Source organism: Dipodomys ordii, unplaced genomic scaffold (genome assembly GCF_000151885.1).
Source record: "Dipodomys ordii isolate 6190 unplaced genomic scaffold, Dord_2.0 Scaffold61, whole genome shotgun sequence".
Lineage (NCBI taxonomy): Eukaryota > Metazoa > Chordata > Mammalia > Rodentia > Heteromyidae > Dipodomys > Dipodomys ordii.
Window position 1 is genome coordinate 2,316,210 of NW_012267277.1, and position 17,309 is coordinate 2,333,518.

At 44.9% G+C, this 17,309-nt stretch overlaps 1 protein-coding gene across 1 annotated transcript in view; it reads right to left on the reverse strand.

Moving 5' to 3' along the window:
* Positions 1-6,959: 6,959 nt before the first annotated feature.
* Positions 6,960-17,309, reverse strand: part of Inadl (InaD-like (Drosophila)) — a 291,743-nt gene continuing 281,393 nt past the window's right edge. The window contains exons 41-43 of the mRNA XM_013022201.1: positions 16,804-16,907; positions 13,147-13,270; positions 6,960-8,818 (exon numbers count right to left, since the gene is read on the reverse strand). Of these exons, the coding sequence (XP_012877655.1) occupies positions 8,672-8,818; positions 13,147-13,270; positions 16,804-16,907 (375 nt within the window). The 3' untranslated portion in view covers positions 6,960-8,671. The remainder of the gene's footprint in view (positions 8,819-13,146; positions 13,271-16,803; positions 16,908-17,309) is intronic.

Consider the following 17,309-nt stretch of genomic DNA (forward strand, 5'->3'; position numbering starts at 1 on the left):
CCTCTGGGGTCCAAAAGGTCCCTCCGAATCAGGGTCCACCGAGGCGCCAGAAACAAAGGGCGGCGGTGCTGCATGCTGGGAACTGTAGTCTCGATGAGCCTCGGGGAACAAGCAGGAGGAGGAGGAGGAAAAAGAGGAGGAGGAAGAGGGGGAGGAGGAATGTTGCATTCTGGGACTTAGAGTTCCAACGTAGAGCATGCTGGGAGTTGGAGTCTTCCGGGAGGTGCCTCGAGGCATCCTGGGAATCAGTCTTTTATAAAGCTGCTAATAACAACTCAATGAATAGATTGGAATTGTGCAGTTCAAAAGCTTTGGCGAGGACTGAGAGGTGGCTTAGTGGTAGAGTGCTTGCCTAGCATGTTTGAAACCCTGGGTTTGATTCCTCAGTACTACACACACAGAAAAAGCCAGAAGTGTCGCTGTGGCTCAAGAGGTAGAGTGATAGTCTTGAACAAAAGAAGTTCTGGGACAGTGCCCAGGCCCTGAGTTCAAACCCCAGGACTGGCCAAAAAAAAAAAAGGATTTGGCGAAATGATTTGTATTCGTTTCTCAAAGTTAATACATCAGTTGCCTAAGATTGAAATCAAAGGATATTGTGATCCTCTTATCAACTTCTCAATAATTTTACTGAAATCTGTTTTTTTAAAGGATGGAGGGAAAGGTTTAGAGGCATGGATCAGGTGGTAAAGCATCAGCCGTGAGCTAACGCATCAGATCAAGAGTTCAAATCTGGGACCAAAAGAAAGAAGAAGAAAAAAAAGGGCACTGCAGGGTCACACCTGCAGTGTAATCCTAGGTACTCAAGAGACTGAGATCTGAGGATTATGGTTTGAAGCCAGCATGGGCAGGAAAGTGCATGAGACTTATTTCCAATGAAACACAAAAGAGCCAGAAATAGAGCTGTGGCTCAAGTGATGAAATGCTAACCTTATGCAAAAAGCTTAGGGATTGTGCCCAGTCCCTGAGTTCAAGCCCAGGATTGGTACAAAGAGAGAAAAGAAACAGGTCAGCAGTAGGCTCCAAGGATGGGCAGAGAGGCTGCGTGACATCTGAGAATGTATGTCTCTTGGCAGTCCTAGGAGGGGCTGGCTTTGACATACAAGACGCTTTGCAGAGTGGACGCTGTGGTTCTATAACTGCTTACCTGTTTCTGGGCAGAGGTGTCAAGGTGGTAGGCCTGGACTCGTCAGGAGCCTGGAAAGAGAACTAAGGAGAATCTGGAGCTTGGGAGCAGGTGGCTGTGGCTGTATCTGCCAGACACTTGAGGCTTCCTCTCCATTCCCTAGGGCTGGCCACCAGCGCTGTGATTCCTGTGTCCCACAGACACTCTGCCCGACACCACCTCACCCCGATTGCTCTGAGTTCACAGTCAAAACTCCAGAAAGCTGGAAACCTAAGGTGGTGGGAGACTCCCTTTGGGGTGTGATGCCATTCTGTCCTGGAGGACATTTCTTAGTGCAGAGTGACTTCTGGTGGGGTGTCAATTCCCATGGATTATGAGTCTTTTTAGTTTCTCGTTTGTCATTCCTAGTTTTGGCATCTATTGTTTTGAATAAAATTCCTTGGACCTAGTGACATGTGAGTCAGGTAGTGGGAAACCTGCGCCATCTTCTGGCCATGATGTGAATAGCTTTCTGATGACCTATTGTTTTCTTTTGGCTTTTGGAGCTGCTAAAGGGGAGAAGGTGTCATGCTCAATGAAGAACCACCTGAGAAACAAAGTTCAGGTACAGATTTTGGTGTCTATGTGTGGATCTCCCCAGGTTCCAGAGCCTAATGCTAACTGTAACTAGACTAGACTTTGAGAAAGTAAAAAAATAAAGTATGCATATGGCTGGGCAGTGCTGGCTCACACCTGTAATCCTAGCTACTCAGGAGGCTGAGATCTGAGGATCTCAATTCAAAGCCAGCCCAGGACTGGAAAGTTCCTGAGATTCTTATCTTCAATTAACTGGTAAGTGCTGTGGCTCATGTGGTAAAGTATTAGCCTTGAGCACCCAGCACCCAGGCCCTGGGTTTAAGCCCTAGGACCAGCACACGGGTGTGCACACAGAGGTGAGGACCTGAGTTCAGTCCCCATCACCAGAAAAAAGACACAATGAAGACTAAACTTTGATTACCTGAAAGGCAAATCTGATCACAAAACTCCCTAGATGTAAACACCTCACTTGGAGCCAGATGAGGCTGATGGCTCATGCTTAGCTCCTGAGGAGGTTGAGATCTGGAGAATCAAGGTTCAAAGCCAACCTGGGCAGAAAAGTCCATGAGATTCTATTTCCAGAATAACTAGAAATAAGCCATGCTGGAGGTGTGGCTTAAATGGCTGAGTACCAGCCATGAGCAAGAAAGCTAAGCAAGCAGGAGACTCTGAGTTCAAACTCTGTTACCTGCCTTCCCACCCCCCCCCCACAAAGAAAAACCATCAGTTATTCCACAGTGCTGAAAAAACAAACTCCAGGCTCCTGCCTTATGTGACCTGTCTTCCCAGCTCAGCTCTTTCCACAGCTCATATATTATGTTCTAGTCGCAGGTGAGTCTTGGTAGTTTGTGAGACTCACTATCGTGGAGTCTTAGAAGATGCTGCTGTTCTCTGGGGACATCATGCTACAGCTGGGCTTTGCTGCTGGGCCCTGGCTGGACACCTGGTTGGCTGGCCCACAGCCTCTGCAGATGGCTTTCCTCACCCTGGCCCCTAATTTGCTCCCTCAAGCCCAATCTCAGCACCCCTCTGTCTGTCTCTGTCTCTGTCTCTCTTTCTCTCTCTCTCATGTAATCTTAGTTTCCCCTCACCTTCACGCAGGGGAAGGAAGTTATTTTTTCCTGCCAAAGGTCATTTGAATAATTGTCTAGATACACAGAATTATTTATGCAGACAAGCAGGCTGGCAGCTGGCAAGCGATTGGAGAAGCATACATGTCTGTCCTGGCAAGTACTAAATGATTTTGCAGGCTTTCTCCATGTGTCACCCAGCTATCTCCTGCACTTCATATGTGGTCAGCCTAGGAGTATATTTAAGTGGATAGATAAAAAGATGTATCAAAACTCTTTGTTTTGTGCTGCTCCTGAGGCTTGAACTCAGGGCCTGGGTTCTATCCCCAAGTTGTTTTTGCTCAAGGTTACCACTCTACCACTTGAGCCAGAGCTCCACTTCCGGCTTTTTGGGTGATTAATTAGAGTCCTACAGACTTTCCTGCCTGGGCTGGTTTCAAACTGTGATCCTCAGATTTCTGCCTCCCAAGTAGCTATGATTGTAGGTGTGAGCCACTACACTGGCCTCAGGTTAAGATTTTTAAAGATCAGATTTAATGACTGCACAGTTTGCTAGTCCAAAACTGCTTAGAAAAGCAAAAAGTGGATGACTCACACCTGTAATCCTAGCTACTCTGAAGGCTGAGATCTGAGGATCATGGTTCAAGGCCAGTCCAGGCAGAAAAATCTTTATTTTTTTTGGGGGGGGTCCGGTCATGGGGCCTGAACTCTGGGCCCGGGCACTGTCCCTCAGCTCTTCAGCTCAAGGCTAACGCTCTACCACTTGAGCCACAGCACCACTTCCGGCTTTTTTTCTTTTTGCATATGTGGTGCTGAGGAATCGAACCCAGGGCCTCATGCATGCAAGGCAAGCACTCTACCACTGAGCCACTTTCCCAGCCCTGGGCAGAAAAATCTTATCTCCAGTTACTCACCAGAAAGCTGGACGTGAAGCTTTGATTGAAGTGGTAGAGTACCAGATTTAGGCAGAAAAAAATAGCAAGTAAATTTGAGGTCTGGAGTTTTAAGTACCAGTAAGGGATGGATGGGCACGCACACACGCACACACACACACATACACACACACACACAGCACTTAGGTTAGCAATAAGACATCTCCAAAGTGCAGACCCGAAGAGGGCACGAGAAGGGTGCAGATGAGGCTGAAGCCCCGAAGTCTCACACCAGCGTTACCGCTCATGGTCAAGGCTGGTTAAACACCTGCTACCTGGGGAACGGGAAAACGGGAATTCTCAGGGTCTCTCGTGGGCCTGGCTGGGTGGAGGCTCAGGTCATAGTGGAAGTCAGGAAACCATTCTCTGCAGCCTAGAGCCTCTGTCACCCTCCCCGCCAAGGAGGACTGATTGGCCTTTTCCCCAGCATGTCTTCAGGCCAGATTCCAAGCACCGGCGTCGCGGGGCCTCTCGGGCGCCCTCGCGCGGCCGTCTGAGGTTGCGCAGGCTGCTGCGGGCAGGTTCTGCAGGAGTTGGATGGGTAGTTTTCATTCTGTCCCATGGAGGTGCTTACCCAGGCAGGCCTGAGGATGAGATACTCAGAGGTCTGGAGCCCTCGGTTCTGTGTTCCCTCTCCCAGTGGCCCACCTCCTTGGGAAGACTCTGCTACTGTCCAGAGCTGGGTGGTGGGTGCCAGCTGAACCTCACAGTCCTCAGGAGAGCTTAAAAGGCAAATGCTGAGCACCAGTGGCTTATGCGAATCCTAGCTACTCAGGAGGCTGAGATCTGAGGGTGGTGGTTCAATGCCAACTTGGGCCAGAAAGTCCATGAGATTCTTATTTCCAATAAACTACCAAGAGGTCGGAAGTGGTGCTATGGCACAAGTGGTAGAGTGCTAGCCTTGAGCACAAATAGGCTCAGGGACAGTGCCCAGGCTCTGAGATCAAACCCTAGGACCAGGAAAGGAGAGAGAGAGAGAGAGAGAGAGAATTCTTTGACCTCTCCCTCCCTCTAGCTCCCATTTTAGTGGCATACAGTACAGACTGTCTATTGGCTGGCCTTGAACTTGTGATCCTCTAGCCTCAGTCTCTTGAGTGCTGGGATCATTCTTTCCCCCCCTCCCCTCACCCCCTCTGCTGCTACTGGGTTTTGAACTCAGGGACTCTCCCTTGTTAAACAGGCCCTCTGCCACTTGAGTCATATCCCCCAGATTCTTTTTTTGCTTCCCTTATTTTAGAATGGGGTCTAATACTTTGCCCAAGCTGGCTTGACATCTACATAGCTAGAATGATAGGTGTGAACTACCATGGCCAGCTTTTTGCCCCACCTGTTCTCAGACTACAATGCTCCTAACCTCCATCTCCTATATAGCTAAAATTATAGGCATGAGCTGCCACATTGGGGCTGATTTCTCTTTAGTTACAGATCCTAAAGGGCTTGGTGACTTTCAGATAGCAATAGCTTATGTATTAGAATAGCAGACCACCACAAAATTTATGAACATACCAGCCCCCCTCCCCACTGTCCCAAATCCCAACAGAAGCCTAAAAGCAAGATGGTGTGTGTGTACTGATCCTGGGGCTTGAACTTAGCTGTCCTTGTGCTTTCAAGACTAGTGCTCTACCAGTTCAACCACAGCGCCACTTCCAGTTTTTTTTGGTGGCTAATTGGAGATAATGGTCTCATGGACTTTCCTGCCCAGGCTGGCTTTGAACTATAATCCTCAGATCTCAGACTCTCTCTTTTTTTGTGCCAGTACTGGGGCTTGAACTCAGGGCCTGGGCACTGTCCCTGAGCTTCTTTTGCTCAAGGTTAGCACTCTACCACTTGAGCCACAGCACCACTTCCAGCTTTTCCTGTTAATGTGCTATTGAGGAATCGAACCTAAGGCTTCATACATGCTAGGCAAGCACTCTACCATTAAGCAACATTCCCAGCCCAGATCTGTCTCTTAAATAGGATTATAGGTGTGAGACACCAGTGTCCAGCAGCAAGATGGCTTTTTAGACTAAAAGTTTTGCCGACTACCTATACTTTTTCTTTTCTTTTTTTGTGGTTCTGGTACTTGAACTCAAGGCCTGGGCACTGTCCCCGAGCCTCTTTGTGCTCAGGCTAGTGTTCTACCACTTCCAGCTTTTCTGAGTAGTTTTTTGGAGATAAGAGTCTTATGAACTTTCCTGGCCCACACTGGCTTCGAAATGTGATCCTCAGATCTTAGCCTGAGTAGCTAAGATTTCAGGCTTGAGCCCCCAGCACCTGGCCTAAATTCAGATTCTTCTCTCCACTTAACCACCCATAAGCTGGAAGTAGAGTTGTGGCTTAAGTAGTAGAGTATGAGCCTTGAGCAAGAAGCCAAGCAAGAGCGTTAGGTCGTGAGTTAAAGCCCCAGTTCTGGCACAAAAATGAAATAAATATAATGAGAGAGAAAAAAAGGAAGGGAGGGGAGAGGGGGGCATTCTGGTATAAAAACATCCAGTCTGGGAGTTCACTTCAGTGGAACACTGGTCTAGCATACATGAAACTGAGTTCCATCCCAATACCTTATACCAAAACCAAAAACCACGACAACAAAAACAGCATACAAAAAAAAAAAAGAAGAAAAAAACCAAAGGGATGGGAATATAGCTTAGTGGTAGAGTACCTGCCTAGCATCCATGAAGACCCAGGTTTGATTCCTCAGTACCACATAAACAAAACAAAACCCCTCTAATTTTTTTTAAAAACAATAAAAAAATTAACTAAGCAAGTAAAACAAACAAACAACAACAAAGTCTACTAGTAAATGTAAAAACCAGTAAAGGATAGGAAATATACTAATTATTTATTTATTTTTGGTGCCAGTCCTGAGGCTTGAACTCAGGACCTGCGTGCTCAAGGCTATCTTTCTACTGCTTGAGCCACAGCTCCACTTCTGGCTTTTTGGTAGTGATTGGAGATAAGAGTCTCACAGATTTTCCAGCCTGGGTTGGCTTCAAGCCATGATCCTCAGATCTCAGCCTCCCAAGTAGCTAGGATTACAGGGGTGAGCCACTGGTGCACAGCAAGAAATATAGTATTTGGAAACCACACTGGATAGAAGTCGCACACAAATGAGCCTGACCTAGTGTCTGTTCAAAGCAGCGTATCACTAGTGGGGGGTGTAAGTGGGGAGCTTTTGGACAGCGGCTGGGTGGGAAGAAAGAAAGAAGTGTTTCTGAGGGGTGTGACCTCAGCCTCCCGAGTAGGTGTGATTATATATAAAGAAACAAAACAACAAAATGTTATTTCAAACTGTGTATTTTTCAATGGCCATTACATCAAAATTAAGCAGAATCACAAGTTAAAAGTAGTACACATACACATGTTTTAAGGTGCATTTTCCAAGTTTTGTTTGGGCTTCATTTAATCTTTGTTGCCTGAGGTGTTCCTGTATATACAATGACCACAGAGCATTCTGAGGCGGATGAGACCCTGGTGAGACCACAGAACTTGGATGTGTTAGAAATTCCAAAAATTAAAAAAAAAAAACCTGTGTGTAATCTTAAAAAACTCAATACCAATCATGACACACATTTTCCACACAAAATTTACGCACTCTAGACTTTGGAATAGCCAAAAGATATTCCAACAAGAGTTAATGCACTTTTGTGATTACATCTACTCAGAGACAATTCTCAATTAAAACCAATGCTTATTAAAGAATATTTTTAAATTAGAGCTCATTGAATGATGGCAATTACTCTAAACAATTTGCAGCCTTGTTCAATAATGATGACTTCTGCCAATTAGTGACCCAGGTACTTATCCTTTGTGGTGCTGTTTTAGTAGAAGACACAATATCTTTCGTTTACAAGCATCTCCCTGCTTTTCCTGCTGATACTCATCATCAACAAGGTATTTTGTTTCTGCTCCAGTTGCTTTTTAGCATGCATCAAACTTCAGCCAATGGGAAGCTCCCTGACAACTGGGAACTACAAACCAAGCACTTTCATTGGTGATTCCTAGGCTTAGTTGCATTCCAGCTAAGCAACTCATTCTCTGTTGTTCCTGAGGTCTGTGTTGCTGCCTGAGAGATACAAAAGGGGCAATCAAGCATGTTACCATCCTTTGCACAAAGCCAGGGCTCATCTGGCGAATGGCCGCAGATGGGAGTCAGGACTTGCATTTCCTTGTCGGAAGACTTGAGAAGCGGAACTGACTTGGGCACATCAGATATCATTAACTCAGCACGAACTCCTCAGATGCAATATAAACGAGCATGGTTAAGATGCAGAACATGGAGGCTCATTGTTACAGTCAAAAAAGAAGGTGCATTTTCTTGGTAGAATGAACTTCTGTAGCTCAATAAACAATCAGAGAGCTTTTCAGAAATTTTTGGAGATTATAGTCTGCATACTGACTCATCAAAATCATGAATGGATGAAGGTCTCTCCAGGGAAATGAATTTGAGACTTATTTCACTAGAAGTCATATACAGAAGAGAGTAACCTTCCCTTAAAAGATGGGTAACTTATTGTGGCAACACTCTTAGTGCTTTCTGGCTTATTTGAGGAGACAATTAGCATAAGAAGAATCATGAATGAAACGACACGTTGCTCAACGTTTGTTCCTGTTCATCGGATGTCATGGGAGCTTGCCATTCAAGCTCTCTGTGAACAAGGCTTGGGGTGGAAGGAATAAGAGCAGTTAACGCCGGTCCCAGCAAATGCAGTTACAGTTCTGAACGTTAGTTGGTGAACATGGATGAGAAGTGCAAATCAAGTAAGGCTCACTCAAGATTTGGGAGTGGATCTCACCAAGAAGTGCTGGAAGTTGGGAAACCAGGTGGATGGTTGTTGATTTGGGAAATTCACGGGCAACCTCAGCCACCTCCCCTGAGTCCAGAGGAAGGGAGGAGAGGAGCATGGTCAATTTGAACTGTGGTGGCGTTTCATCTTCTAATGGGTATTCTGCCCATGGCATCTACCTTGTGCCATGATGAGGACCTGTGCTCAGGACAGCACAGTTAAGGTGACAGTCCCTCTCTGGTGTTTTAGAATGGAGACAGCTTGCTCATGCGTAACACCTTCTAGGGTCTCCCCATTAACAGCTAAAATTTGATCACCTCGCTTTAATCGGCCATCATCTGCTGCTGCGCCCTACAAACAAAAAACACTCCAGTTTAATCCAGGGTGAAGCATGTTAGGTTAAAATAATATTAAAACCAATGAACTTGCATCTATGTGCATATTAAAAGACTAACTTTAAAAGCTACACAATTGCCAGTGGTTCAAGCCTATAATCTTAGCAATGCAGGAGGCTGAGATCTGAGGATTGAGGTCAAAGCCAGCCTGGGCAGGAAAGTCCATGAGACTCATCTCCAATTAACTACCAAAAAGCTGTCAGTGGAGTTGTGGTTCAAGTGCTAGAGTGCTAACCTTGAGCAAAACAGCTAAGGGACAGTGCCCAGACCTGAGTACAAGCCTCAGGATCAGTACACACACACACACACACACACACACACACACACACACACACACACACACACACACACACACAAACACTACACAACTATAAATTTTCTTCTTGTTGTTGTTGTTTGTCACCAGGCCTGGGTGCTGTCTCTGAGCTTTTGTTTTCAAGGCTAATGCTCTACCACTTTGAGCCACAGCACCACTTCCACTTTTCTGGTGGAGACTTTTCTAACTGGGCTGGCTTTGAACCATGATCCTCAGATCTCAATTTCCTAAGCAGCTAGGATTGCAGGCACAAGCCACCTGTACCCAGCTACATGATTACAATTTTTAAGGCAATGTTTTAAATTAAGAAACAAGTAGGATATGCTGTTTGAATAACAATGGTTGAATACTTCAAACTACAACTATGAACCATGTAAACAATCTACTAGTAGGATGTCCTGACACATCTCTTTAAATGGAACTCAGTATTAAATGAGATGGGATGTCATATTATGCCATTTCATGGAAATGCAAAGTAAAATGAAAGCAGAATGGAATCTGGTGTCAGTCTTATTGCCAGTGCCATCATTATATAAGATTTGCAGTGGATTGTAAAGCTCTTGGCATAGTCATCTGTCAAAAGTAGATGTGGCCTTTTACTGGATGAATTGTGTGCTCTGAGAATTCTGTATGGACAAGGCTGCTACAGACCTAACAATGGAACACCTCTGATGTTCTCATCTCTCATCTAGTTACAAGCTTCTACTTCATCTAGTCCTGGGGCTGAACTCAGGGCCTAAGTGCTATCCCTGAACTTTTTTTTTTTCCTCTCCTTTCTCTTCCTCAAGGCTAGCTCTCTTCCATTTGAGCCATAGCTCCACTTCTAGATTTTGGTGCTTAATTGGACACAAGAGTCTCATGGGCTTTCCTGACTGGGCTGGCTTCAAAATGTGATCTTGAGATCTTACCCTCCTGAGTAGCTAGGATTATAGACGATAGACACAGGGTCCTGGCCGAGTCACATTTTATTATACACTCAGACACACATGCTCCTCAAAGTAGTATAAAGCAAGTGAAACATGGATTTTTCTCATTCTAAAGCTCAGCATTTAAAACGGTCATGTTATAAATAGAAATGCTTTGGACTAGTAAGGACAGAAAAGGGCTATAAAAACAATTTGTAGGCAGTTTCTCCCCCATCTTTTGGGGTAACCATTAAAATCCCAGTTAGGGGCTGCAGGTATAGCTCAGAGGTAGATTTCACCTAGCACATAGGATTCCCTGGGTTGGATATCCCAAAACAAAAACTAGAAGTCGCCGAGCACTGGTGGCTCACACCTATAATCTTGGCTACTCAGGAGGCTAGATCTGAGGATCTCGGTTCAAAGCCAGCCCAGGCAGCAAAGTCCCTGTGAGACTTTTATCTCCAATTAACCACCAGAAAACCGGAAGTGGCACTGTGGCTCAAGTGGTAGAGTGCTAGCCTTGAGCTGAAGAGCTGAGGGACAATGCCCAGGCCCGGAGTTCAAGCCCATGACCAACCAAAAAACAAAACAAAACAAAACCAGAAGTCCTCTAACTGGGGTCATAATACTAGGAACATGACACCCCATGTGCACTGAAAGTTCTACACTATGAAAAATGGTTTCATGCACAAAATTACTAAAATATATTGTATACAGCACTAGTGGCTCATGCCTGCAATCCTACCTACTGCCATCCTGGGCAGTCAAATCTGCGAGACCCTTATCTCCAATTAACCAGCAAAACACTGGAAGTGAAGGTATGGCTCAAGGGGCAGAGTGCCAACCTTGAGTGAACAAGCTTTTTTTTTTTTTTTTTTTGGGTCCAGTCGTGGGGCCTGAACTCTGGGCCTGAGCGCTGTCCCTCAGCTCTTCAGCTCAAGGCTAGCATTCTGCCACTTGAGCCACAGTGCCACTTCCGGCTTTTTTTTCTTTTTGCTTATGTGGTGCTGAGGAATCTAACCCAGGGCCTCAGGCATGCAAGGCAAGCGCTCTACCACTGAGCCACCTTCCCAGCCCGAGTGAACAAGCTTTGTGAGAATATGAGGCCCTGAGTTCAAGCCCCAGTACCAAAATAAATACGCAAATAAAAGCACATGCCTCATGTCAAGGAAACATGAACAATAAACAACTATATTACCCAGATCTTCAAAATTCCTAAGAGAGACTACTTAGCTCAGTTTCAGAATTCATTTTAGGAAGACTTCACCATTAAATAATTTTCATCTGCTAGTTTTTGGATTGTTGATTCTTTATAGAAACCTTAAGTATGCAGATATACTTGTTTACTATAACAGATTTAAAAAGTCATTCAATTACATCTTAAACTCCATTATTACTATTTGCATTAGACCTTTCATCTTTTTGTTATTTGTTCTGAGAAGGATCTTGCTAGGGAGCCTTGTCTGGCTTTGAACTCCTCCTCTTCCCTCACTTAAGGTGTTAAGTACTGGAATTATAAGCATGCCCCATTATGCCTTTTCTTTTTCTTCTTAATGAATTAATGAGTTAAATTCAAGACTTCTCATCTTTTTTTTTTGTTGGTTGTGGGGCTTGAACTCTGGGCCTGGGCACTGTCCCTCAGCTCTTCAGCTCAAGGCGAGCGCTCTACCACTTGAGCTAAGGTGCCACCTCTGGTTTTCTGGTGGTTTATTGGAGATAGGAGTCTCACGGTCTCTCCTGCCCGGGCTGGCTTTGAACCGCGATCCTCAGATCTCAGCCTCCTGAGTAGCTAGGATTACAGGCGTGAGCCACCAGCGCCCGGCTCATCTTTTTTTTTTTTTAATTGTGAAAATACCATACAGGGGTTTACAATTACATGGGCAAGGTAAGACTTCTCATCTTTAGACGTGTTTTCAGTGGTTAATTGGAGATAAGAGTCTTACTTATGGGCTGGGAAGGTGGCTCAGTGGTAGAGCGCTTGGCTTGCATGCATGAGGCCCTGGGTTAGATTCCTCAGCACCACATAAGCAAAAAGAAAAAAGCCGGAAGTGGCACTGTGGCTCAAGTGGTAGAGAGCTTGCCTTGAGCTGAAGAGCTGAGGGACAGCACCTAGGCCCAGAGTTCAGGCCCCACGACCGGACCCCCCCCCAAAAAAAAAGAGTCTCACTTATTTTCCTGCTTGGGCTGGCTTCCAACTGCAATCCTCAGATCTCAGCCTCCTGAGTAGCTAGAATTATAGGCTTGAACCAGTGGTGCCCAGATACATATTTACAAATTTTTAGGCAATTTTAAAAATCAGTGCTCAGCTTCATCTTGTAGCTTTTCTTCCTGTTTTTTGTTGGTCATGGGGCTTGAAGTCAGGGCCTGGGTACTACCTCTGAGCTTTTATGTTCAAAGCTAGTGCTCTACCATTTTAAGTCACATTGCCACTACCAGTTTTTAAGTGGTTAATTGGAGATAAGGGTCTCACTTATTTTCCTGCCCAGGCTGGCTTTGAACTGTGATCCTCAGATTTCAGCCTCCTGAGTAGCTAGGATTATGGGCATGAACCACTGTGCCCAGTTCTTTTTTCCTCTCCCTCCCTCTCTCCCGTCTCTTCCTTCCTTTCTTTTTTCCTCATCTCCCCTCCACACACCCCCACCATCTTTTATGCTAGTGCTTCATGTTCTTACTTAGCTCCCCATTTCCCTTCCCCTAGGCTGGTGCTTTACTACTTGAGCCACACCTCTATGTCTGGATTTTTTAAAACTGGTTAATTAGATTTGTCTGTCCAGACTGGCTACAAACCTTGAGCTTCAGGTCTCAGCCTCAGTATCTTGGATTATACCACTGTCTGGCTTGATAGAACAAAGCACACTCTTAAAATCTGTGAGCACTGGCTTCTGCTAATGGACAGTATACAAGGACTTCATTCACTGTGGTGGGGGTTTCCTACCACATTCAAAGAAAATAAGCAGACATATAGACATCTAGCTATAATCCAACATAAAGCAAGACAAAGCACTTAAAAAAGACTCACCTAGTTTTCATTAAAAAAAAAGTATAGTAAAGAGGAAAAAATACCTTTGCAAATATAGTCTTGACATAAATGGGCAGGTCTCCATGCGGACTTCCATAACCCCCTACAATACTAAACCCCAATCCTTCAGAGCCTTTCTCCAAAGTAATCATCTTAGGTGGAGGTGTTCTGAAAGCACAATGCATGCTGTTTCATTCCAGAATAGATATCGAGAGGGAATTTCACACAATGGAAGAACACAGACTTGAGAGAGACTTTCACACTGCCGAAAGCTGTGAAGATCTGTTCACAGAATTAAACTCTCTGTGAGCAATCTAGTGTCATCTTATTTATGAATTTCCCAAGTCATGCCAATATTCTTGATACTTGAGGGGTTTCTCTTGAATAAAATTGACTTACTTTCTACTTAAGAGTCATGATGCTGAAGTTGTCAAAGCACTGTTTTCTCTATACCTTTTTTTTTTTTGTCAGTCATGGATCTTGAACTCAGGACCTGGCACTGTTCTTGAGACTTTTTTGTTCAAGGCTAGTGCTCTACTACTTTGAACCACAGTTCCACTTCCAGTTTTCTGGTGGTTAATCAAAGATGGACTTTCTTGCCTGGGCTGGCTTTAATCACAATCCTCAGATCTTAGCCTCCTGAGTAGCTAGGTGTGAGCCCCTAGTGCCCAGCTTATACCAAGTTTTTTAAACTCTTTTAATTTTGTCCTTTTATTCAGCCTGTACTAGGGTTTGAACTCAGGACTTTATATGCTTTTTTGGCTTTTTCCGCTCACAGTTGGTACTTAGCAGTTGAGCTATACCTCTGCTTCCTCTTTTCTTTTCCAGGTTAATTAAAGAGTCACAAGGACTTCATTGCCTGGGCTGGCTGTGAACCTTAGAATTATAGACAAGGGCCACCAGTGTCCAGATTTTGTTGTTGTTGTTGATTGTAGAGCTTGAACTCTGAGCCTGGGCACTGTCCCTGAGCTCTTCAGCTCAAGACAAGCACTCTACCACTTCAGCCACAACATTACTTCCCATTTTCTGATGGTTAGTGGAGATAAGAGTCTCACGGACTTTCCTGCCCCACTGGCTTTGAACCACGATCCTCAGATCTCAGCCTCCTGAGTAGCTAGGATCACAGGTGTGAGCCACTGGTGCCTGGCTTTTTTTTTTTTTTTTTTTTTTTTAACGAGACAGGTCTTTCTACATAGCCCAGGTTAGCTGGGACCTCTCCATCCTTCTGCCTGGGCCTCCTCAGGGAAATGGCCACAGAGATGTATCACACCTGAGTGGTTGGAGTGCACTCTTCAGACGGCTCTGTGTCTACAACAGACAAGGTCAGCCTTGATGGCTCAGGAAATCGCTGTCTCTTTCCTGCCTAAGCACCCTGGCTATGTCTGCTACCCCCTCCTAAGGCGGCAGTCAGTGCTGATGGGGTCTCTCTTGACTTCCTTGAGAGGATGAGCCCCATCTTCTGTTCACTGTGTTTGATCTACACGTCCAGCATTTCCAATATCATATTGTAATTACTTAACCATCTTTCTTTTCTACATGATCACCAACTCCATCAATCCTATCTGCTAAGACATTTTCTAACACTTACCTAAATCTTAGCTACCAATCCCTGTGTGCAGGTCACAAAATCAGGATCATGACTCTGAAAATCAGTACAAACACCAATGGGGAAGAGAAAAACCCAGGGGAAGCCAAGTAGATAAAGAAAATCTGTTTCAAATGTAGAAATTGAGATTTTTTCAAAACTTTATCCAGTGTGGAAGTCTTCTCTCTCAGAAATAACATGGCTAAAAATTAAATTATCAATGTAGGTTCAAGTAACCTAATCTCAATTTAGCTGGTATCACTTTCTTATCCCCAAGTATTATTGATTGTCCCAAGGATAAAACTTAATGAAGCTCAGTTCTCCCAGCCCTGGCATGCATATAGATCGAGTCATCTGATGGAAAGTCATGAGGGTAGAGGAACGTTTTGAGATTGACACTACCTGCTGCACTAATGTGGCACTTTTTTTTTTTTTTGCTGCCTTTCCTGGTGCTTGCACTCAGGCCTGGGCCCAGTCCCTGAGCTTTTCTTGCTCAAGGCTAGCACTCTACTCTTGAGCTGTTTTTTCTCAAGTTGTTAGCACTTGCTCAAGACTAGCACTCTTCCACTTGGGTGCTTTTTTGGGGTATGTATGTGGAAGTGGTTTGTTTATTGGAGATGAGTCTTAGACTTTCCTGCCTGGGCTGATTTAGAATTGCGATGCTCCAGATCCCTAAGTCTCTTGAGCAGTTAGAATTACAGATATGAGCTACCAATGCCCAGCCACTTTTGCATTTTTGGGTGCTTAATTGGAGTTAAGAGCCTCACAGACTTTCCTGTCCAGGCTGGCTTGGTACTGAGATCCTCAGATCTCAGCCTCTTGAGTGGCTAGGATTACAGGCATGAGCTACCAGCACCAACAACACATTATTTTTCTATTAAGGTCCTGATAATCTTCTCTCCTCTATTTTTCCTTTATGTAGGCCTTTTTTTTTGGTGCCAGTCCTGGGGCTTGAACTCAGGGTTTGGGCACTGTCCCTGAGCTTCTTCTGCTCAAGGCCAGCAATCTACCCCTTGAGCCACAGCACCACTTTCAGACTTTTCTGAGTAGTTTATTGGAGATAAGAGTCTCACAGACTTTCCTGTCTGGGCTGGCTTTGAATTTCTATCTCAGATAGTCTCCTGAGTAGCTAGGATTACAGGCATGAGCCACTAGCACCAGGGTGAAGTAGGTCTTTCTATGAAGCCCAGACTAGCCTCAAAATTGTGATCCTCCTGCCTCAAGCCCCCCAAGTTCTGAGATTATAGACATGCACCACCAGGACTGGCTTGATTTTTTTTTTGAGTGCCATCTTACCTTGGAAATACTATATATTTGCAGTTTTGACATATTTTAATGGCATGAGAAAAAACATAGAGTGAACTTAATATCCTTTCCTCAAGAAAAATAAATTCCAAGACAGAACTTGATAAACTACCAGGAAATGGGAATAGCTGTGAACATGAGCTCCTTACATGAACTAGTTAGACCAGTCAACAAGCATTTATTGAGCATCTACTAGTGACCAGAAACTGGAGATACTTAACAGTAACTACTTAGGCAACACTTCTCAAAGTCTAGCTCCTCTGCCTATTCATAGTAGACAGACTTATAGTGAGATTAATGACTCTCCTGGAGACTGCTTATTCAAAATCTCTAAGAACAGGGCCTGGGGAGTTACTAGCTTTAAATAAGTCATACGTGCTAGTTTTCAACATATTGCTTTTATGAACAACCTTGACTGCAATGATTGGCTATAATGAAGATGTCAGCAAGCATGACAGTAAGACTTCAGAACAAGATTTTTGGCTTAGCGAATCAAAGAAACATGGTGGCTGGCACAATAAAGCAGAGTGCACCTGGGCTGAAAATCTGCAGCTACTTAGGGAAGGCGGTACTGTTTGTGTCACAGTGATACACACCATAGGTGCACACTGTAACATGGTCTGTGAAGAGCTCCTAGGCTGGGACCAGAGTCTGGTGAAGAACGAAGAAGGCCATGCTCTTGCCTTCTTGGACTTTCTCTGAGAATGGGACATTTCTTCTCCTCTCCTGTAGAGGGCGCACTTGAAAATCTGGAAAAAGTCAGGAATGTGGCCCATACACATAGGAGGCACTCTGCATCTACAATACTCACTCTGTGTCTTCCGGATGGTTGGCACTGGGGGAGCCTAGGTGGTAGCCTGTAGACATGTTTTCAAGCTGAGTGGCTATGGCACTTATGTTGGTATCGGCTACAACCTGGGGGTGAAGTGAGAACAAGACATTTCACCATAAGGCAGGGGAGAGTTACAGAAACCATGCGATATCCAGGGACCAGTTCTCCATCTTTGTCCTATTCAATCCCTCAGCAGCACGAGACACAATAGACTCTGGTTCTCTCTCCCCCCCCCCCCCCCTCTGATACAGGGTCTCACTCTACCTGGAACTGTGATCTTTCCTTTTTCTGCCTTCCAAGTAGATAGCAGTAGTGGTTTGGCCTTGAACTCTTGACCTTCCTGGCTCAGTATCTTGAATGCTAAGATTAAAGGCATGGGCTACCACTCACAGCTGGTTTATTCTCTCTCTTAAGCTATTTTTTTTTCCAGCTGATTGTTGGTGGCTCATGCCTGTAATCATAGCTACTAAGAAGGTTGAGATCTG